Source organism: Perognathus longimembris, chromosome 7 (assembly GCF_023159225.1).
Source record: "Perognathus longimembris pacificus isolate PPM17 chromosome 7, ASM2315922v1, whole genome shotgun sequence".
Taxonomy (NCBI): domain Eukaryota; kingdom Metazoa; phylum Chordata; class Mammalia; order Rodentia; family Heteromyidae; genus Perognathus; species Perognathus longimembris.
In genome coordinates, this window is record NC_063167.1 from 40,998,685 (window position 1) to 41,022,901 (window position 24,217).

General features: G+C 43.2%; 1 protein-coding gene across 1 annotated transcript in view; it reads right to left on the minus strand.

Annotated features, from left to right (window-relative positions):
- Nucleotides 1-18,838, minus strand: part of LOC125355228 (cytochrome P450 2J2-like) — a 41,847-nt gene extending 23,009 nt beyond the window's left edge. The window contains exons 1-2 of the mRNA XM_048351435.1: nucleotides 18,587-18,838; nucleotides 12,493-12,655 (exon numbers count right to left, since the gene is read on the minus strand). Coding sequence (XP_048207392.1) covers nucleotides 12,493-12,655; nucleotides 18,587-18,796 — 373 coding nt within the window. The 5' untranslated portion in view covers nucleotides 18,797-18,838. The remainder of the gene's footprint in view (nucleotides 1-12,492; nucleotides 12,656-18,586) is intronic.
- Nucleotides 18,839-24,217: the final 5,379 nt, after the last annotated feature.

Here is a 24,217-nt window from a genome sequence, read left to right on the forward strand (position 1 = left end):
CTCTCAATAAAGTTAGTTCGCTCTCAGAGGCTAACCCGTGGTCTATGTCCGTTGCTTCCAGAGTAGGATAGCGGTCACATTACCACGCGGGTCGCGCGCCCGCCAGGACGGAGACATCCCCACGTCTCACCCCGACAAAACCTGCAGGCCGAGGGTCGGGGGAGAAGGCGATGAGAGGATAATAAGAGAGAAAGAAGTGAGCACTTGAGCCGGAGCAGAGAGAGCAGTCCCCACAGAGTGGCGCCCCACGTGGTTTGCACGAATCCACGCAAGAAAGCCCGGCTCCCGACCGGCCCTGACGGAAACAGGTTGGAAATCCTGAGACGCGCGATCCTCCCACCCCAGGTAAGAGGATGGGACAAGTCCAGAGTCGGCGAAACAATTCGCCCCTTAAGATCTTAAAGTTCACCCTCCAAAACGCGGGGATTAATATCTCAGAGCCCTGCGCTACACGAATTTGGGAGGAATTGACCCAGAGAGTCCCGTGGTTCGCTGAGGCCAACCCACTCTCATGGGAAACTTGGGACCGGCTACAGCCGGAGGTGGAGGAAACCGAGTGGGGAGAACAATTACCACTCATAACTTTACAGGCTATTAAAACTCTCAAGGCTTGCTTTTCCTCGGACCCGGGGGAGAACCCCTGGACTCAGGATAGGATGGCTAGAGGGAATTTTGACTTGGATGGAGCCCCGACGCCCCACCCAGAAAAGTCCAGGAACGAAGGTGCCTGGGACTTCAATTCAGGCGCCGCTCAGGCGCCGCCGGCTTGTTACCCCTCCCCCACCGGAGGCCCGGCTCGGCTCCATACATATGCAGATGCAAGGAGCCCGACCTTGAGGCACCAGCGGCCCCAGAGTTATACGCTTTCGCCTAACTCAGACGATTCAGTAAGCCTTAACTTGGTGGCCATTTCAGCCTCTTGGCGACTACAAGAGATGAAAGACTTTAGAGAATTTAGGAAAATAGTTCTTGAGGGAGGGGGACCGAACACCCCCTGGGGGGAGAGTCTACTCGAGAACTTGGCCCACCGGTTCCCTACCGCTCAGGAGTGGAGAAGCCTGGCCCGATCACTGCTTGATAGAACAATGTATGAGGAGTGGTGTGCCCTCTTCAGACATGAGTGCTATGCTCAGGAAGAGAGAAACCAGGCCACCAATCCGCCAATCCCCATAACCTTTGACATGCTGTTTGGATCCACCCGCTCCCAACGGGATCCCTTCCCTGCCCCCTACCGGGAGCAGATAAAGGCCGTGGGATTGGCAGCATGGCGCGGTCTGAGAGGAAGGCCCCTAGAGTCCTCGTCAATAAAAGCCATCCAAGAAACCAATGAGAGCCTTGCTGCCTTCGTTGGCCGAGTGAGGGACAATCTCCACAGACAGTTTCCTGGGTCCCAGGTAAATCATTTTTTAAGGACCCTGGTGTGGGAAGGGATGACAACAGAATGCAGATTGGTTTGTGCAGGAGTAAAGGAGAGATCAGTGGACAGCTGGATTTACGCTTGTCGGGGCACCGGCGCGCGAGCCTGTCAGATGCAGCCGCCGACCACTCTGTCCACTGAGAGGCCCGCCCCGGCCCCCACCGGTGAGGTAAGCGGGGAGCGCTGTTACACATGCTCCGGCTGGGGTCACACTAAGCGGGTCTGTCCCTCTAACCCCACAAGACCTAGCCCGGTAAGATCTGGTGCCTGGAGGGCACAGTCCCCAAGCCGGAGAGCTAGGGAGGCACCTAGAAGACTTTGCCCCCGCTGCCAAAAGGGATTCCACTGGCAGAGAGACTGTCGGTCCAAATTTGATGCCAAGGGAAGGCCTTTAAACGGCTAATGGGGCGCCCTCCAGCCCCGTCATCCAAAGGAGGTGATCAATCCCGAGACAGGCCCAATAAACAGCCCGAGGTTAAGGCCCTCTGGGCGGTTCCCATCATCCCGGAAAAGAGACCAAACATTGAAATCATCATAGCTGGGAAAAAGTTCCGAGTCTTAATAGATACCGGAGCGGACCAGACCATATTAAAGGAGGAGTTAGTGCCCCCGTGGTGGGACCTAATCCCCGGCCCACAGACATCGGGGGTGGGAGGCACAACTGAAAGTAAAACAACCAGAGACTGGCTCCCGTGGGATGATATGAATGGAGGCAAGGGAGTAGTACGCCCCTTAATAATGACCAACTCACCAGATAACTTACTGGGACGAGATATCTTGGGAGAGATCAAGGCCGCGGTCGTTACAGGCCCGGACCTGCCAATTAGCCTTAGTGACTGCCAAAAGGCGCCTCCCTCTGAGGCCCCAAAGTTGGAGGCCCCCAATTCTACAGGGCCTCACCCCCAATTCTAAGGGCCACTGTTCCCTCTGTTCCTGCCATTCGATGGCACCCGGGCGCCCCCATTTGGGTGGAACAGTGGCCTATTCCCTCAAACAAATTAGAAAAGTTAAAGGAAATAGTTTCAGAACAACTGTCCCTTGGGCATATTAGACCTTCGCTGAGCCCTTGGAATAGCCCGGTATTTGTTGTACGAAAAGCCTCAGGCAAATGGAGGATGGTACAGGACCTAAGGAAAATCAATGAGCGGATAGTCCCCGCAGGCACCCCCTTAAGAGGGTTGCCATGGATCCCCTCTATTCCTCGGGATCTCAATCTTATTATACTTGACATCAAGGACTGCTTCTTTTCCATTCCTCTCGATCCCCAGGATTGTGAGAAGTTTGCTTTCTCGGTGCCCTCGGTTAACTACCAGGGACCTGATCAGAGATATGAGTGGGTAGTATTACCTCAGGGCATGGTTAATAGTCCTGCCTTCTGCCAACAGTATGTGTCACAAGTTCTCCAACCCCTTCAGAAACAGTCAGATATTGTCCTTTTTATTTACATGGACGACATTATTATTGGATCAGTAGACCCCCAAGTACTAGATTTGGCCTATAGCAAGGCCCAAACACTCCTTCAAAGAGGAGGGCTGCGTATAGCCAGTGACAAGGTTCAGAAAGTATACCCCTTCAAGATCTTGGGGGCAGAGCTTAAACTAGACTCTGTGTGCCCACTCAAGCCCCAGTTATCCTTCCAGGCAACTTATACCCTGGTAGAGATGCAAAGACTGTTAGGTGAAATTAATTGGCTAAGATCCTGGCTTCAACTGCCTACAGAGGAGCTGTTACCGCTCCATGACTCTTTGAAGGGCAAAGCGCCCACTGATGTTATTACAATAACTCCATCACTCCAAACAGCCTTCCAGAAAATCCAATTGGCCTTAAATAAGGCACAGCTGGCACGCTACAAGCCTAGGTGCCCACTTTGCCTTTGGATCCTCCCTGGATCCGAACTCTCTTCAGCTGCAATTACGCAATCAGGCGAGCCCCTTCAGTGGGTGCACGCATCAGTGGGAGGAGCTCCCAGAGTTTATTCCCAGATGGACCAGCTAGCTGACTTGGTAATTAAGGGCAGGGATACTTCCCTGAGACATTATGGAAGAGATCCTGACGTGCTAACTATTCCCTACCGGTTGTCAGATTTTGAATGGGTCAGGAGAAATAATTCACGTGTGTCTAGTGCCCTGGAGGGCTTTATGGGTAAGATAGATTGCCACTATGGCACTTCAAGATGGGTGACCTCATTTTCCAGGCTACAATGGACACCCCCTGTGCTTTTCTCTACCAAGCCTCTTGTCAAGGCTGCCAATGTCTTTACAGATGGTGGGCGAGCCGGCTCTGCCGTAGTGGTGCGCTCCGCCTCGCCCCCTGCCGGTGGGAAAGATAACACCCATTACTTTGAAGCTGTCACTGGCTCTGCACAGTTTAAAGAGCTGTATGCAGTCGCCTTGGCACTGACCCATGTTAAACAGCCAATGAACTTGTTCTCTGATAGTCTATATGTGGTTAACTTGCTACCCAACCTGGTATGTTCACATATCAAGTTGGATGGAAACCCAATCACTCCTCTGATGATCCAAGTCAGGTCTCTGTTAAAAGAGCGGAGTGAGCCTATTTTTTTACAGCACCTTCGTGGACACCAAGGACTGCCTGGGGACCTGGCACAAGGTAATCGTAGGGCCGACCAGCTGGCCACGGATGGAACCATCATAGCGCTAGCCATTGTACAACCTCAAAACCTCCAAATGGCCAAAGGGCTTCATGAGCGTACTCACTTAAATTGGAGAGGGTTACATCAGAGATTTCCTTCAATTCCTATAAAAGACTTAAAAAAGATTATAAGGACTTGCAAATCATGTATGCCTTTCGTGCAAGTCCCTCCTTTGCAATCTCCAGGTGTAAATTCAAGAGGTTTAAGACCCAATTTAATTTGGCAGACTGATGTGACCCATTACGCCCCCTTTGGAAGGCTAAAATATATATTTATGTCCATTGACACCTGCTCTGGTGCATGTTGGGCCTCTCTGCATACCGGTGAAAGAGCACGGCATGCTGAAAGCCACCTCTTACAATGTTTTGCTATCCTAGGACTGCCTTTACAGGTTAAAACAGATAATGGACCTTGTTTCACCAGTAAGCCTTTACAGGCATTTTTCCAAATGTGGAATATTAAACATACCACTGGAATACCTTATAACCCAAAGGGTCAAGCCATAATTGAGAGGCATAATAGGACCCTGAAGGATCAATTATTAAAACAAAAAGGGGGGGGAAGCCCCCAGGATCAGCTGAGGACAGCGATGTTTACATTGAATATTTTAAATTTTTCTAAGGACCAACCTCTGTCGGCTTTCCAGAGACACTGGTCAAGCCAAACACCCTACTTAAAAGTGGAGGCCCGGTGGAAGGATTCTCTGACAGGGGCGTGGCGTGGACCCGACCCAATTATCAGCGCAGGAAGGGGATTCGCCTGCGTCTTCCCTACTGGGGAACCGAATCCAATCTGGATACCAGCTAGAGATGTAAAATATTGTCCAACAGAATGACCACCCAAGGGCACCTGCCCTTGAGGGATGTCTCCCCTTGTTTCTTCTCAGGAAAGCAAAGACCGAGGTGGAATTTTCTAAGGAGAAACGGGAAAGCCTGCCTGCACCAGCGATGGACCTGGACCCAGTGTCGGCCCTGTTTCTTCCCTGGACCCTGCCTGACGCCCTTTGGAGTACCGTTTGCTGTGGCAGCCTGACCCACAGCCTTGCACAAGGACCAAAGGGAAATTTTGCACGGTTGTCCCTCTCTTTCGCTCCCCCCTTTACTGCTTATCTCAGGGGTCCCCATTGGAGGGAAATAGGAGCTAAAGGACTTGGACACTTTAATGTTTTATTATAAATGTTTATAATAAGTAAGGTATTGGCACCTTGCTGCAATGTTTATTATGAAGTGTTTTACTAACCTCAGTTGTTAAGTTACCAGCATCCTGGCTGCCACATCACCAGGACCTGAACCTGCCCCTCTACCTCACCAGCGGGGGAAGGAAGAGCCACCTGTGCTACCTCGAGCGACACCAGACTGGACCAGAATTCCTGTTTTCCGTGGACTGAACCCGATAAGAGACACTCCATTGCCTTGTGCCTTGTTGTAATTACTCATGTGTTACAATTGCTCATATGTTACAGTTGCTCATGTTTGCATTTGCCTTGTATTACGATTGCTCATGCTTATGTCTGCTTTATGCTCCCATTTACCTTATATCTACATTGAGTCTCTTGTTGTAAGCGATGGGCCAGAGCTGTCTAGGTACCAAGTGGCCTTTAGCCTTTTAGCCATATAAGAACCCCAAGAGGCTCGTCACTCGAACCCTAGGCCCTGCTGCTCAGTAAGGTCCGCCGGCACCGGAAAAAATTATCAGGCTCTCTTTCGAGTGCCAATCCTACTCTCCCCAAGGCCTCTCATCGGGCCCGCCAGCCCGGCAGGAAGGTCAGCCTGAAGAGCTAGGGCGTTAGCCCAAGACGGGTAAGACTCCCCTTGGGGGGGGGGCAACCTAAGACATGGCGCGCTCTCGAGTAGGGCGCCTCCTGCTGTTCGAAAAAAAAAAAAAAAGAAAAAAAAATATAAAAGAGGCAGATGTTGGGGTCCATCTTCCCCCCTAGATGGAAGGGGCCTGAGGCACCTCCCCCAGCTGGGGAATGCGGCCTTTCCATCCTCCCTACATTGGAATCTGGAGAAACCGGTCCGATAAGAGACCCCCGACCTAGCTGGCAGCCAGCCCCGCCCTGGAGGTCAAGTGACATAGCCCCTTGGAGGTCAAGTGACATAGCCCCTTGGAGGTCAAGTGACATAGCCCCTTGGAGGTCAAGTAACCAGCCCCTTGGAGGTCACCTGACAGCTCGTGGCCTATGGGAATCCTGGCCAACCCCCTTTCCCCCGATCATCTACCATTGCCCCTCTCTCAATAAAGTTAGTTCGCTCTCAGAGGCTAACCCGTGGTCTATGTCCGTTGCTTCCAGAGTAGGATAGCGGTCACATTACCACGCGGGTCGCGCGCCCGCCAGGACGGAGACATCCCCACGTCTCACCCCGACAAAACCTGCAGGCCGAGGGTCGGGGGAGAAGGCGATGAGAGGATAATAAGAGAGAAAGAAGTGAGCACTTGAGCCGGAGCAGAGAGAGCAGTCCCCACAATCAAGAAATGGGAAGACACAGCTTTTAACAAGCTAGTGATAATGAAAGGAACAAACGATCATCTCCCAATCCTAACTCTCAACATTAATGGACTTAATTCTCCAATCAAACAACATAGGTTCATAAATTGGATCAAAAATCAAGATCCATCTTTCTGCTGCCTCCAAGAGACATATCTATCCAGCAAAAGTAAACATCTTCTAAAAGTGAAAGGCTGGAATCAAATGTACTAAGCAAATGGCCCCCATAAGCAGGCCGGAGTTGCAATCCTAGTATCAGACAAAATTGACTTCAAATTTAAAAAATTAAGAAGAGACAAAGAAGGTTACTACATACTAATAAAGGGATCTCTCCTACAGGAAGATATAACCTTCCTAAATATCTACACACCAAATATAGGAGCACTCAACTTCATCAAACAAACACTACAGACACTACTGACTCTAAAAACACTTATAGACCCAAACACATTGATAGTTGGGGACTTTAACACTCCACTATCACCTATGGACAGATCAACACACCAAAAACGGAACAAAGAAACCACAGAACTAAACAATTGCATAGACCAACTAGACCTAACCAACATCTACAGAATATTCCACCCAGCAACAACAGAATACACATTCTTCTCAGCAGTACATGGAACATTCTCCAAAATAGATCACATCTTAGGGCACAAAGAAAATCTGTACCAATTCAGAAGTATCAACCATTCCCTGCATTCTCTCAGACCACAATGGAATAAAATTAGAGGTCAACTGAAACAGCCACCACAGAAAATCCTACAATTCATGGAGACTAAACAACACACTGCTGAACCATCAGTGGGTCAGTGAAGAAATTAAAACGGAAATCCAAATGTTTATGGAATTCAACCAAGATGAGGACACAAAGTACCAGCTATTTTGGGACACAGCAAAGGCAGTACTCAGAGGAAAATTTATATCTCTGAGTGCATACACCAACTAACTGGAGAAACAGCAACTCAATAATTTAAGGAAACACCTTAATTTCCTTGAAAGAGAACAACAAGCCAAACCCCAAGTCAATAGACGGAAGCATATAATTAAAATCAAATCAGAATTAAATCAATTAGAGACAAAAAAAAAAAAACCATGGAAAGAATCAACAAAACAAAGAGGTGATTCTTTGAAAAAGTCAACAAGATAGACAGACCCCTAGCAAACCTGACCAAAAAACGAAGGCAGCACACTCAAATAAACAAGATCAGAGATGAAACAGATACCATCACCACAGAAACAACCAAAATTCAGAACACAATAAGGGATATTTTGCAAACCTTTATGCCAACAAATTCAAGAACTTGGAAGAAATGGATGATTTCCTAGAAAAAAATCATATCCCCAAACTCAACCATGAAGATTTAAACCTTCTAAACTGACCCATATCCAGTATTGAAATAGAAATGGCAATAAGTGATCTCCCATCCAAGAACAATAAGTGATCTCCCATCCAAGAAAAGCCCAGGTCCAGACGGATTCACAGCAGAATTCTTCACGGCCTTCAAAACAGAACTCACACCAATATTTCTCAAACTCTTCAATGAAATTGAAAGAGAACGTTCACTACCAGACTCATTCTATGAAGCCAGTATAACCCTCATCCCAAAACCAGGCAGGTACTCATCACGGAAAGAGAACTATAGACCGATTTCCCTGATGAACATAGACGCAAAAATTCTCAATAAAATTCTGGCCAATCGACTTCAACAGGTCATCAAAAAAATCATACACCACGATCAAACTGGATTCATCCCAGGGATACAAAGTTGGTTCACTATACGCAAGTCAATTAATGTAATCCACCACATCAACCGGAGTAAGGTTAAGAACCACATGGTTATATCACTGGATGCAGAAAAAGCGTTTGATAAAGTACAGCACCCGTTTATGCTAAAAGCCTTGGAAAAACTGGGATTCCAGGGAACATTCCTGAATATAATCAAGGCAGTTTATGACAAACCAACAGCAAGCATAACTCTTAATGGTGAAAAACTAAAGCCATTCCCTTTAAAATTAGGAATAAGACAGGGATGTCCACTCTCTCCCCTTCTCTTCAACATAGTACTAGAATTCCTAGCCAGAGCAATTAGGCAAGAAGAAAATAAAAAGTGGATCCAAATAGGAAAAGATAAAGGTAAACGTCCTCTCTTCACAGATGACATGATCCTATACCTAAAGAACCCCATAGACTCTACCCCCAAGCTACTAGAGCTGATCCAAAACTTTGACAAAGTTGCAGGATATAAAATAAACCCTCAAAAATCAACGGTCTTTCTCTATGCTAACGACCCGAAGATCGAGGCGGAAAGCAGGAAAGCAACTCCTTTTGCAATAGCGTCAAAAAACATAAAATACCTAGGAATAACCTTAACCAAAGAAGTGAAAGACCTCCATGATGAGACCTTTAAAAACATGAAAAACGAAATTAAGGCAAAACTAAGGAAATGGAAAAATCTCCCATACTCCTGGATTGGGAGGATTAATATAATCAAAATGGCAATATTGCCAAAGGCTATCTACAAATTCAATGCAATACCCATTAATATCCCACCACCATTTTTAATGAAATAGAGGAAGCAATCTAGAAATTCATATGGAACAATAAAAGACCCAGAATAACAAAAACAATCCTAAGCAGAAAGAACAGTGCTGGAGGAATTACAATACCCAACTTCAAGCTGTATTATAAAGCTGTAGTAATAAAAACAACTTGGTATTGGCACCGGAACAGGCCTGAAGACCAATGGAACAGAGTTGAAGACCCAGAAATGAACCCACAGAACTACGCCTACTTAATCTTTGATAAAGGAGCTTAAAAAATAGTCTGGAAGAAAGGTAGCCTCTTTAACAAATGGTGCTGGCAAAACTGGTTCAACACATGCAACAAACTAAAACTAGATCCTTATACATCACCTTGCACCAAAATCAATTCCAAATGGATCAAAGACCTCGAAATCAAAACTGACACCCTGAAAACACTAAAGGAAGGAGTAGGAGAAACACTTGGGCTCCTTGGCACAGGATGGAACTTCCTTAACAAAGACCCAGAAAGGCTACAAATCAAAGAAAGGTTGGACAAATGGGACTGCATCAAACTGCAGAGCTTCTATAGGGCAAAGGACATAGCTCGCAAGATAAACAGGAAGCCCACAGATTGGGAGAAGATCTTTACTGGCCATACATTGGACAAAGGCCTCATATCTAAAATATATGCAGAACTAAAAAAATTACATTCCTCCAAAACAAAACTGCAAAGAACCAATAGCCCCCTCATCAAGTGGGTTAAAGACTTAAAAAGAGACTTCTCTGATGAGGAAATGAGAATGGCCAATAGACATATGAAAAAATGCTCTACATCACTGGCCATAAAAGAAATGCAAATCAAAAGAACATTGAGATTCCATCCCACCCCAGTGAGAATGTCCTCTATCAAGAAAACTAACAATAACAATTGTTGGAGGGGATGTGGCCAAAAGGGAACCCTACTTCATTGTTGGTGGGAATGTAAACTGGTTCAGCCACTCTGGCAAGCAGTATGGAGAATCCTCAGAAGGCTAAACATAGAGCTCCCCTATGACCCAGCAGCCCTACTTTTGGGCAGCTACCCAAAAGACCACAAACAAAATCACACTAAAGCCACCAGCACAATGTTCATCGCAGCACAATTTGTCATAGCTAGACTCTGGAACCAACCCAGATGCCCCTCAGTAGACGAATGGATCAGGAAAATGTGGTACATATACACAATGGAATTTTATGCCTCTATCAGAATGAATGACATTGCCCCATTTGTAAGGAAATGGAAGGACTTGGAAAAAATTATACTAAGTGAAGTGAGCCAAACCCAAAGAAACATGGACTCTATGGTCTCCCTTACAGGGAATAATTAGCACAGGTTTAGGCAAGTCACAGCAGAGGATCACAAGAGCCCAATAGCTATACCCTTATGATCACATAAGATGATGCTAAGTGAAATGAACTCCATGTTACAGAAACGATTGTTATATCAGTGTTGTAACTACTTTCAACATGCTATGTGTAACTGTAGCTTCTACTATTGATGATCTTTTTGTATCCCCTTCCTGTGGTTGTACCTACACTATCTCTGTATCTTATCTGAGTATATTGGAAACCGTGTATTCTGGTATTAGAACTAGGATATTGAAAGGGTATACCAAAATCAAGAGACACAGGGTAAAAAAAGACAAACAACTACAAAAGCAATACTTGTAAAACTGTTTGGTGTAAATGAACCGAACAATTCATGGGGGGGGGGAAGGGAAAGGGGGAGGAGGAGGCGGGAATGAGGGATGAGGTAACAAACAGTACAAGAAATGTATCCAGGGCTGGGGATATGGCCTAGTGGCAAGAGTGCTTGCCTCATAAACATGAGGCCCTGGGTTCAATTCCCCAGCACCACATATATAGAAAACGGCCAGAAGGGGAGCTGTGGCTCAAGTGGCAGAGTGCTAGCCTTGAGCAAAAAGAGGCCAGGGACAGTGCTCAGGCCCTGAGTCCAAGGCCCAGGACTGGCCAAAAAAAAAAAAAAAAAAAAAGAAATGTATCCAATGCCTAATGTATAAAACTGTAACCTCTCTGTACATCAGTTTGATAATAAAAATTAAAAAAAAAAGAAAGCAGGGCTGGGGATATGGCCTAGTGGCAAGAGTGCTTGCCTTGTATACATGAAGCCCTGGGTTCGATTCCCCAGCACCACGTATATACAAAACGGCCAGAAGTGGCGCTGTGGCTCAAGTGGCAGAGTGCTAGCCTTGAGCAAAAAGAAGCCAGGGACAGTGCTCAAGCCCTGAGTTCAAGGCCCAGGACTGGAAAAAAAAAATTTAAAAAAAAGAAAGCAAAGGAAAATTTTATAGGAGTGGTCTTATACACAGAAGCCACCAGTCACTCAAGGAAGGAAGAAGGATGCACATGGGAGCAAGCCATACAGGGAAAGTTGGCGAAGATCCTGCTGTCCTCAGATCATTGATTCCCAGCACAGGTAGTGCTAGGTTACTTTCAATTGCTTCATTTTCCTCTCCTTCCCTCTCTTTTCTGTTTCTCCCCTCCTTTCTCCTCTCCTCTCTTTCTTCTTCTTTTCTTCTATTCTCTAACTCTCTTTCTCTGTTTTTTTTTCTTTTTTCTTTTTGATACCATTAGGAATTTAACATAAGGCTATGAGTTTGCAAGCCCCTTCCCTCTAGCTTTTGCTTTTATGTTGTTTTTGAGGTAGGAGCTAATCAGCTTTTCCCATGTGGGCCTTACCTGTACAGAATCTGAGATTACAGGTATGTATTACCATGTCTGAGTCCATTTGTTTAATTTTAGAGCATTTCTGAACCCTTTCTAATTTCTACCCTGGCCTTTACCAATGTTCTTTTGTTTGATTTTTTCAAATGGAGGGGGACTTTTCAACCTAAGATTTAGGATTTTAATTTCAACTTTCAGATGTGTAAATTTATTTCATGATCATTTTAAGTCTTTAGGTCAACCTGTTCTGACATGGTTGGAAGGCTGGAGATAGCTTGCATTTTCAGGCCTCCATGACATAGCATAAGGAACTAGAGGGAAAAGAGCAGCAGAGGGAAACAGACCTGCATCCCTACAGGAAGGGGCTTGGAAAGGGAGAAAAGAAGAGAGAACACATTCCATCCTCTGAGTTATAATTGAGAGATGGTGTTAACTTCCTATCCAAATATCCAGACTGGGTTTTTGTAGAACATGTGATTTCTCCCAAAGCTCTACATAGGTGATCCTGCTGATCCTTGGAGGGTTGCTTCCAGCTAGGAAACGTGCCCATCCACCTTCCCTTAACATCTAGCATTTCATCATTGGGCTGGCTTTTAAGAATTTTGGAAATCATAGGCACAGAGACACTGTTATTTGACCATAAAAATTTCAAGCACAACTTACAATGTTAGAGAAACTTACCATTTTTACCAAAGACTCGTTCTCTGGTTGCAGTGATGGGGCGGTTTATAAAGCTTTGTTCTGAATGAATGAAGATTTCTTTGATTAAGGGCATTCCAGTTATAAGAACTGAATTCAGGGTGCCAAAATCCAGGCTTAAAATGTTCCCATATTTCTCTGTAAGCTGAAAAAAAGTACAGTAGTCAAAACTGAGTGTGCACATCTTCCTGTGTCCAGGAATGGCAGATACGTGTGTAAGGGGAGATCTTACGATATGAAGATTGTGCCCATATGTGTGGGAAGGGTGCATCTAGGTCTGACATGAGTATTTCTGAATTTTTTCTTCTCCTTTCCACTAAAACAAATTTAAATTTGCTTCTGCATTGGCAGTTTCCTTGGAACACATTCATTCACATACCATGTGTTCATAGAATAAGGCATACGGATCTATAAGTCTGAGACCCAGGTAGGAAAGTCTATAAGACTTTTAACACTAATTAGTAACAGAAAAAGCTGGAAGTGGCACTGTGGCTCAAGTGGAGGAGTGCAGCCTTGAGCAAAAGAAGCTCAGGACAGCACCTAGGCCGTTCAAACTGCAGGACTGACAAGAAAAAAAGACAAAGAGCAAAGTTTAAGGAAACTAGGTGGTTAAAAACAAGGTGATTCAGGAAAGTAAAACTAGCTTAAAATAAAAAATAATGGAGAAAGGAAGCAAAAGTATTAAAATGTGAGTTATGAAAGGCAAACCAAAGCAATAGGAGGCAGAGAAGTTAATATTATAAATGAAACTTCAAATGTCATATAGTGTGGAAAAAATTAAACAAAATGAAGGTATAGAAAAATAAGAAGTAAGGCTGAGAATATGGCTTAGTGGTAGAGTGCTTGCCTTGCATGCATGAAGCCCTGGGTTTGATTCCTCAGCACCATATAAACAGAAAAGGCTGGAAGTGGTGCTGTGGCTCAAGTGGTAGAGTGTTAGCCTTGAGCAAAAAGAAGCCAGGGACAGTGTTCAGGCCCTGAGTCCAAGCCCCAGGACTGGCAAAAAGAAAAATAAGAAGTGAAAATTCTTATGAAGATTGTGCCATGAAGACCATGTGATAAAACAGGAAATTTCACTTAGTGTAAGTCCTTAAACATAGTAATACATAAAAGTCTGAGAAAAAGTTACACATATAATCTCAGAGGTCATTATCTAAAATCTTGAAATACATGGGCAGGTCATATCAGAGCATTGTTCTATGTGTGTGTGTGCACATGTGCATGTGCGCATGTGTGCATGTGAACACATGAAGATGTATTGATGGCAGAAAGATAAGATTCTGCCTCTCTTGTTAAACTTCATTTCAATATGTCTTTCTGTGAACATATTTATATTTAATATCATTTATGTCCAATAAAAAAGGAATCAATCAAGGGAGATGAAAATAAATGATTACAACAGTGGCCTTTAACAATTGATGGGTGACAGAATCCTTTGATAATTTAGTATACGTTATGGATTTCTTCTCTAAGAAACCTTGCATATATCAACAGAATTATACAAGACTGTGTGCATGCCCTTGGAAATCATACAACCTGATTCTGTTTCTGGCTCCTTGTGTAATTTGGAGGCAAATTATGGAACATTTCTCTTTTCTTTCTTTCTTTTTGCCAGTCCTAAGGCTTGAACTCAGGGCCTGTGGGTACTGTCTCTGAGCTTCTTTTGCTCAAGGCTAGCACTCCACCACTTGAGCCACAGTGCCACTTCTGGCTTTTTCTGTTTATGTGGTATTGAGGAATCAAACTTAGGGCTTCATGTGTCCTAGGCAAGTACTCTAAGCCACATTCTCAGGCCTGAACATTTCTTTTTCGTAGTTTCCAAATATAGAAAATGGGGATGTTATTAGTTCCCATCTTTAGTTATGTTATTGTAAGTAACCATGATAATAGAATCTATGTTCAAACTATCATTGTTACTGATATTTTAAAACGTGTATTTTACAGTTGGGCCTCTGATTATAGTAAAATGAATAGAGTGGAGGGGCAGAGACCACAAAGTGGGCTCATAGGTATAATCTACTTCATAAATCATGTTCGACATCAAACCAGCATCTGGATTATGAAGGTTGTAATGCAGTACTTTTTCAAGAAGGAGCATGGATTAAAAATATATTCACAAGTAATAAGTATACTAGATATCCTGGAAGTTACTTGATATTCATTCATGTACTTTTGTATTTACAATAATCTATTGATTCTTGTCTTTTTTGAGTTGAAGTGTTAGGGATATAGCACACAGCTCCTGGCTCTTTCCAACACACTGAAGGTATCATCTATCATTGAAAGGATGAAGATGTTTAATTTTTATCCTGAGTGATGGGGTTGCCAAAGTATTAGCTGGTCACATGACTTCCTAATTTTAAAAAATGCACTTTCTAGCCTCTTTAGGTGTAGCTATAGGGAAGTAGGTAGTGGTTATGTGTGTACTTTCTGAATCACAGATTAATGATAGCTGCTCACTTATTACATGCATTTTATAGAATACAGAGCACCAGAGCCAACCTAGAAAGAACAGATTTTTAATAAGACTACAAGGAGTCTGGGGACAGAATTCTGATTTCTACCACTCTACTTCAGTTAAAACAAAATGACCTTCCACCATCCAGCAGATGTGGGCAGAATTCCAATTTCTATCTTCTTGTAGTAAATATGTGGGTACCTTACCCTGGAAGGTTCTTGTTTTCTGTCTCTACCTTCCTTCTCCCCAGGCTATGCTGATGATAGTGTATAATCATCTCCTATAAAAGTGGTTTAAAAAGTGTAGGATTCTAGAATAGCTCTCTACATGAACTTACATCTGGACAATAGCTCACAAAATGAGCCCCCATAACTTCAATAAGCTGTCTGCTAAAGTTAATGATGAACACAAAATCTAAAAGTAGTCTTATAACACAATACACAGCATGTCCAGGAGGTAGTCCATCATTACTCATCTTACCAAGAACCAGGAGAATCTATATTTGAATAAATGCCACAGACTTGAAATTCTAACATAAGAGATGTTTTGGCAACTGTTTTTAAAAAAAACCTGCTTAGAGTCAGTGGTTCATGCCTGTAATTCTACTGTAGCTACTCAGAAGGCTGAGACCTAGAGGATTTCAGTTTGAAGACAGCTAGAACAGAAAAGTCTTCAAGATTCTCTGTCCAATTAACTTGCAAAAAGTTGGATGTAGGAGCAAGAAAGCCCAGAAGTGTCAGGCCCTGAGTTTACTCCCCAGTACCACCTACCTCCCCCCCCCAAAAAAGCTCCAGTAATAATTATAGAAACACTTGAAATAATAGAAGAATAGAAATTTGGGATAAAGAAATAAAATATGAACATATGAACCACAGGACAAATTTAGGAGAGAAACCAACATGAGATTTAAAAAAAGTTCACAGAAGAGCTCACTAACAGAGTAGTATTTTCATAAGAGTTTGTGAAAATGATAACAGTTCAATAGAAAGTATATGATCTGAATAGCACAGAGAAAATGGATTGGAAAAAAAGACTGAGCCTCAGATACTGGGGCCCAAAACCAGGCCCTCTAACACTTGTGCCACCAGAATCCAAGCGTTCCAAAAGGAATGAAAAAGTTCCACTGAGGAATGAATGGGTGAAACAGCCATCGGGCTAAGTACAAACCTTCAGACTGAAGATTACTAATAGCGTAACCCTTCAACCATACTGAAATCTATCGTAGCAAAAGCTGTGAAAACTGAAGAAAAGAAAAAAAACACACAGAAAATTTCTGAAAATCAGCCATGATAAATTCTTTCTTTCCCTTCCTTCCTTCCTTCCTTCCTTCCTTCCTTCCTTCCTTCCTTCCTTCCTTCCTTCCTTCCTTCCTTCCTTCCTTCCTCCCTCCCTCCCTCCCTCCCTCCCTCCCTCTTTCTTTCTTTCTTTCTTTCTTTCCTTCTTTCTTTCTTTCTTTCTTTCTTTCTTTCTTTCTTTCTTTCTTTCTTTCTTTCTTTCTTTCTTTCTTTCTTTCTTTCTTTCTTTCTTTCTTTCTTTCTTTCTTTCTTTCTTTCTTTTTCTTTCTTTCTGTTGGTTGTGGGGCTTGAATTCTGGGCCTGGGAGCTGTCCCTGTGCTCTTTAAGCTTAAGGCTAGTGCTCTACCACTTTGAGTCCCAGCGCCACTTTCAGTTTTCTGGTGGTTAATTGGAGATGAGTCTCACAGAGTTTTCTTCCCCAGCTGGCTTTGTACTGCCAACCTTCAGATCTCAGCCTCCTGAGTAGCTAGGATTACAGGTGTGAGCCACCAGTGCTGGCCAAGATAAATTCTTGCATCATCAAATTGACCTTGATATACTTCAAATAATTGGAATAATATGTAGTACATCTTCAAATCCTAATGAAAGCATACTGGATGCCTGTGGTAGCACACATCTGTAGTCATAGCATTCAAGAGGGAGAGGCAGAAGGATTGTGAGTTTGAGGACAGCTTAGGCTACATAGTGAGAGAGACAGAGAGAGAGAGACAGAGAGGGAGGGAGGGAGGAAAGAAGGGAGAGGGTGAGGGAGAGGGAGAGGAGACAGAGGTAGGGAAAGAGAGAGAGAGATCATATACTAGAAATTGGAAATCATTAATGTAAAGATAACAGGAAATTTGACTTTTTTTTTTTTTTGGCCAGTCCTGGGCCTTGAACTCAGGGCCTGAGCACCATCCCTGGCTTCTTCCCGCTCAAGGCTAGCACTCTGCCACCTGAGCCACAGAGCCCCTTCTGGCCGTTTTCCATCTATGTGGTGCTGGGGAATCGAACCAAGAGCTTCATGTGTAGGAGGCAAGCACGCTTGCCACTAGGCCATATTCCCAGCCCCGGAAATTTGACTTTTTAACAAAAGCACAGATTTAGGGATTACAACTTGTGCCTCAACAATTTGTGACCAAGTCTACCATTTGTACCACCACTGAGTGTTTCTGTCCTAGGGTATAAATGTCGTCCCTTTGCTCTGGAATCAATAAGCAAGTGTTTAAAATACCCCACGCATCAGTAGGAAGGAAGAAACTAAGTCTAAGCGATTCTCCCTTCGACCCACTGTTTTTTTTTTTTTACACAAGTGTATCTTTATAAAAAATAATATACAACTAAAGCTAATTTGATTTTTAAAATCAAACTTCATTTAGTGATAATGTCCATTTTATAACAAAATTGTAGTAAAATACTGACATTTGATAGTTTAAACAAAGTATCATTCATGTAAAAATCATGTTTAGGATGTAAAACTTAATTAGAAAATTCATAGTTCACTAAAGTACATATATGTTGTTGACAGCTTGAGAACAATGTTATAATTTTACTTAAGATACAGAACAAAATTCACAGTTAGGCCTGACATTTAGTACTATAAAATTTTGCACTGGATTAACTGATACTTCTGTTGGTAAGGTGCACTTGAAACAATTGATTGTGATGACCAATGAACTCATACTGTAGTGACCCACTGTTTTATTTAATGTCACCAGCCACGGTGTTGTCTATCTTTCCAAGCTGCCTTGGGCCGGGTGTCAGGGAAGTCAGCAGAGGACTCGGGAGAACATTCAGATGTTTTCCAGAACTTCAAAGAATGCAGTCCTGAGAGATGGGGAAGTGCTGGCTGGAGATATTTATAGAGGACTGAGTTTTAGATCACTCCTTTAGTGAGAGAGCACTGCAGGGGAGCCCGGGGATTGAGTCCGGTGGAGGGGAGTGATGGCAGCTAGGAATGATCAAGGTTTAGGTGTCTCTACATTCGCATGGGAGGTGTGGAGCCTCCCAGAAGGAAAAAAAAAAAAAGTGGCATGTTTAAGGATCATAAGGAAAGGTGATCATATTTCAATACCGTTTAGCAAGGTATCACGAAGTTAAATGACTTAAGACGGAACGTTCCGTTTTATTTATATGGAACTCATTCTCTGCACTAGAAGAGGGCAGGCAGATTGATGACAGTGCCAGGTACAGAAAAGAGAGCTCTGAGGGGTTTATTTACCAGATCGCCAACGTGAACCTCAGGGCCACCCGTGCCTGGGTCCCGTCCCGTCCCGTCCCGTCCCGTCCCGGTTCCTGGCTGTCCCTTGCCCTGCAGGTCAGGACAGGCGCCCTGCTCAGCTCCTACCTTCTGAATCTGGAGGTGGGAATTTTCGAAGTCCACCTGAAACATGTTGCCCACGAAGGGCAGGCGCCAGGGACCTGGCGGGTAGGTTTTTGGTCGCTGGGTCTTGAGGAAGGCAACGAGGAACAGAAAGACGACAGCCCCCAGCAGGAGAGTCCGCAGATGGAGCGTCGCCCAGAAGGCGGCCACCAGGGAGCCCAGGCTGGCCACCATGGCTACGAAGTCCCCGGACTCCGCTGGGTTCTGATGGGCTGCCAGAGCCCTGCAAGTCTCTGCTGTGAGGATAGCTCGCCCTCCGCCACGCCCCTCCTTCCAAGCCACGCCATCCTCTCTCCGCCACGCCCCTCTCCTCTCTGCCACTCCCACCCCTAGCTTTCCCCCTCAATCCCATACTAAGAGCACATACTGAGCCTGCAGAAGAAAGGAGAAAGGAGGGAAGAGGGAGGAGGAGCAAAGAGAGAGGGGGATGAGAGTGAAGAAGGGGGAAGGGGAAGAGGAGAGATAGGAGGGAGGAGGTGGCCAGCTAAGAGCAATTGTTTCGATCCACTTGGCAGTCCATCTTTCTCCTGGCTTCTCTTCGGTGTATGATTTCCATGATCCCAGATATTTGGGTCGCTGTTCTCCAAGCACCCCCTCACCCAGTGACAGCAACCACGATAGCAGCTCTTTACATAAATTGTTCCCCCTTGACAGTTGTGCAGAAGAGAACCTCGTTAGTCCCATCTCAAGAACACAGAGGTAGCACATAGCTTCGAACTCAGCACTCAGGAGGCTAAAGCAGGAGGGTTGCAGTTCTACAACTTTTAGAGCTACAGTTCTACAGAGCTGCTAGTTCTACAACAGCTAGAGCTACAGAATGATATTCTCCCAAATAAACAGACACATTTTTAAATATGAAAATGATAGAAAAGAGTAACAAAGAAATGGGAAAAACAGTTCAATCGTAAATAGTGTGTGATGGTTCGGTTGGCAGAAATATCCAAAAGGGGGCTGTAATATGAAATGGTCCATGTTTTGCAGGTGTGGAGAGTCTACAGTACTGATAAAGGGAGGGAGAGAAAAAGCAAAAGCACAAAGTGATGAAACTTCTGAAACTTCGATTTCAAACTATGAGTTACTGGTACTGGACTAGCCCCTTCCCATAAGCTACCAGAAAAATGGACAAAGTAAATGTATTGAGCTTTCCAGAAATTGGAAAAGTGGATCAGGACTGTGACTCACTTAGAAAACATGCTCTACACTCATGGATGTTCTTTCGGGAGGCTCTTAATACACTGTTGTCACATGAGAGATATTTATGAGAGTACAAGTCTAGACAAGATGGGAAAACACAGGCTCAAGTTGGGGGCTGGCATTTGTAGGACAGAGAAGAGATAACATAAGACAAGAAAGAGCTCTACAAACATTAAAACACAACAGGTCATATTAAATCCTTCATTTGTAGAATGAAACTCCATGAGCCTGAACGAAGAGCATCTTCATGGAAAACAAGTACCAGAGACCTATGAAATTGTGAATGCCACAGTTGTAATGGGTAGAATCCTTGGGCTACTGAACAGAACGAAGAGGCCACATCTAACACCCCATTGACTAGTAGACTCCCCAAAAGGGCATGTAGGAGATTGCTAGAAGGAAGTCTTCTGTATACATATTCTAATAAAACTTTATAAGGGATCTCAGAAGTAGGCAGTACGTTTCAAAAACAAATCAACCACCTCCCCAAGCAAAACACAGTAGTTGTTAAAGGATGACTGGCATTGTCTGGATGGATAATGTGGTATGAAGAGTTAAACTGGCAAGTGCCCAGGAATAGGACTCAAAAACTAAGCCGAAAAAAAAAGGCAGAAGAAAAAGAATAAGTCAGTTATCATGGTGGGTTCTAGAGTGATGGCAAAGGTAAGAGGGTACACTGATGGTAGTTGGTGATGAATTTAAGTACACGCAGTGTGAAGAGATGAGTTTGCTGGATGCATGCTCACTTTATCCAGAATCTTCCCAATTCTGAAACTGTGTTGAGGTTCAAGAGCTAACTTACAGATGTATTTATATAAGATACATCAACTGAAAATTATAATGACAAATATATACTTAGAAATGGAGCCAAAATCAGAGCACCCATGGCTCATGCCTGTAATCCTAGCCACTCAAGAGGCAGAGATCTGAGGCTTATGGTTCAAAGCCAGTCAGGGCAGAAAAGTCTGTGAGACTCATCTCTAATAAATTACTCAGAAAAAGCCAGAAGTGGAGCTATGGTTCAAGTGGTAGAGCACTAACCTTGAACACAAAGAGGCCCAAAGGCTCAAAGGTGAGTTCAGGCCCCAGGATTGGCAAAGAAAGAGAGAGAAAGGAAGAAAGAAAGAATGACAGAAAGAACGAGGGAGTGAGTGAGTGAGGACAGAGGGAAGGAAGGCAAGAAAGAAAGAAAGGAAAGAAGGTGAGAGCAGGAACATTTGTCACATAATGTTAACCAGAATACTGAAGGGTCCTGCCTCGAATTTCATTTAGAAACAAGTACAATGTAGTTCAGATAATATTTGTCGTATAATAGTTGGAGAATAAAGTATACTTTTACCTTGTACCATCCTGAGTCTATGTCATGCATGATACACAGGATGTCACATTTTCACATTTTATCCTTAAAAGCAAATAACAATGTTTCTGCTCTCATTTTGCACTCACTTTTTTAAAAAGCTTTTATTATAAAACTGATGTACAGAGAGGTTACAGTTTCATACGTTAGGCATTGGATACATTTCTTGTACTGATTGTTACCTTGTCCCTCATACCCCCCTCCCCCCTCCCCCTTGCCCTTTCCCCCTTGAGGTGTTCAGTTCACTTACACCAAACAGTTTTGCAAGTATTGATTTTGTAGTTGTTTCTCTTTTTTTACCCTGTGTCTCTCAATTTAGTATTCCCTTTCAATTTCCTAGTTCTAATACCAGTATACACGGTTTCCAATATACTCAGATAAGATTACAGAGATAGTGTAAGTACAACCACAGGAAGGTGATACAAGAACATCGTCAATAGTAGAAGCTACAGATACACATGGGATGTTGAAAGTAGTTACAACTGTGATATAACAATCATTTCCATAAAATGGAGTTCATTTCACTTAGCATCATCTTATGTGATCATAAGGGTATAGCTATTGGGCTCTTGTGATCCCCTGCTGTGACTTGTCTAAACCTGTTGCACTCACTTTTTAAAGAAGGAAATAGAAAGTTAAATGTTTAACCATCTTTAGAAAGTTGCAGAAGAGGATGAGGGGTGACCAAGCCTGGTATCTTTTTGTCTAATGCTTCCTACATTTCCCTTTTGGGTGCCTTGGCACAAATGCTGGCTCAGCTCAAACTTGTCTGAGCTCAAGGGGAGAATACCTGGATACAGAATAGAGTTCTGGGGTTCCCTGTTCTAACAGAAAAGGCTTATGGACTTTTCTGCTTAGGCTGGCTTCGAACTATGATCTTCATATCTCAGCCACATAAGTAGCTAGGATTACAGGCACGCATGAGCTACTGGTACTTGGCTATAAATTTTTTTTTATTTACTTATTTTTCAGTACTGTGGTCTCACACTTGCTAGGCTGGTGTAATACTGCAGAATCGTGCCTCTGGTCCTGTTTTTCACTGTGTTAAAATTTTTTTCTACGTGCACTTCATGTATATTAATGAAATTAATGTATTAAATCACAACAGCAGTAGGAGCTAAGTAATAAAATTTCCTTTTGAACTGTATCATCTCTTCCCTTGCTTTCTCCCAGTTTTCTCTCCACCCCCTCAAGTTGTATAGTTCATTTTCAACATAGTGTCTAGTGAGTACCACGGTTGCATTAATTCACCCTTTGCCCCACCATTTCTGTGCTTCCTCTTTGTCATCCCCAAACAGGTAAACTTACATACAAGACAAAAAGTAGAAAAAGCAAAATAACAAAAATCCTCTTGTTTCCACTTCTTGGAGCTCATTTTATATGATCATGTGCATATAGCTATTGAGCCTTTTTGACCCTTTCCTAAGAATGGCCTCCTTTGTTCTCACTGTGTGAATGTCTAGAGTCCAGTATAATTTATCATGTCCACATGTATTTTTTTCATGTTGTACCATCCAATGTGTTTTACTTGTTGATTTATAGGCAAATTCTAGTTACAACAAATGAAGGAAACCATGCAGCCTCTGTTTCTTTGGGTCTGGCTTATTTCATTTAATAGAATTTCCCCCCTAAATCTTTCCATTTCCTTACAAAAATGGAATGGAAACAAAGATTGAGCCTCAGGAATTGTGGCCCAACACAAAGACATCTCACACTTGTGCCATTAGAGTCCAACAGTCCCCAAAGAGAAGAAAGTACCAATCTTCAGATTTCAAAATCCTCACAGCATAAACCCTCAACAACAAAATCTATAGAAACTGAAAGAAAAAAGAAAGTTCTGTAAAGCAGGTAGGGAGAAAAATTTCATTATTTATGAGTACTGATATCTATTTCATTAAGAACCACAAAGGGCAGAAAGAGGTAACACAAAATGTTCAAATGTTAACTGCCAGAGAGGGCCAACCTTGCTTCCTACACTCAGTAAGCATATACTACAAAAATGAAGGTTAAAGACATTCTTTAAGTTAGAGAGCCGTAGGTATTTTTTTCCCTCAGAATTCCTTCACCAGTTGAATAGCTAAAGAAAGTTCTACTACTGAGTGCAGAGATTCATATTCTCCTTAAATTTTCCCCTTGAAAATCATTGAAGTGCCTGCTTTTCCAAGGTTATTGCTTGTGAGCAAAACACAGGCTTATTAACTCATACAGTTTTGGACTGCTTATAATGCAGCAATATAATATATCTAACTGATAGAGGTGGAGCTCAGTGAATCTTAGCATAACAAGATATTCATATGGAAAGGAGTTACTTTGGGGTAAAACTATGGATAGTACTTACTAGGCATACAAAAACTTGACTCCTAGGCCCTGGCCCACCAATTCTTTTGCAATGTGATTTTGAAAAAGGAACAACTCTGTCTTACTCTAAGTTTTCTTTTACTATGAAAGGATACCAATGCCCTTTCTCTGCAATTATTAATCACTAAGTTACTTTTAGGTTGCATGGGACTATTTGCTTACAAATGGAGCCTGTAATTGAGAGGGTATTACAATTTGTAACAGCAAAACACCAGTGAGTCACCATGTCCCATTCTTTTAATTCTATAGCAAGTGGAGATGGGAGAAGGTTTTAGAGGGAACTACAAAGTACCTGTGGGGCTGAAGCTTTTGATAAGTATCTATTCCAATACCACTTGGCTAGGAAAATACTTGTTCTTTTGAAGGCTTGGCTGTCTATTAATATTCCTTCCATTGTAGTTGCAGTGTATATTAAGTGAAAACTTGTTTGTAGAAAGCATAGAGGGACATATTTCTGGCATTAAGGAATTTTATGGAATTGATGGCAGAACCAAGCAATATGAGTAGCTATAGTAATTGAAAAGTACAGCTGAGTCTTTGTGCTGTGACACAGAAAACTTGAGACTGACATAAACAGGAAGAAGGGGAAAAGTTGTCATATGTTACATAACTTTTCATACAAGAGGTGAGTTTTGCAATGTAGGGAAAGATGGCTTGGAAACAAACGGTGGATAATGAAAGAGGAT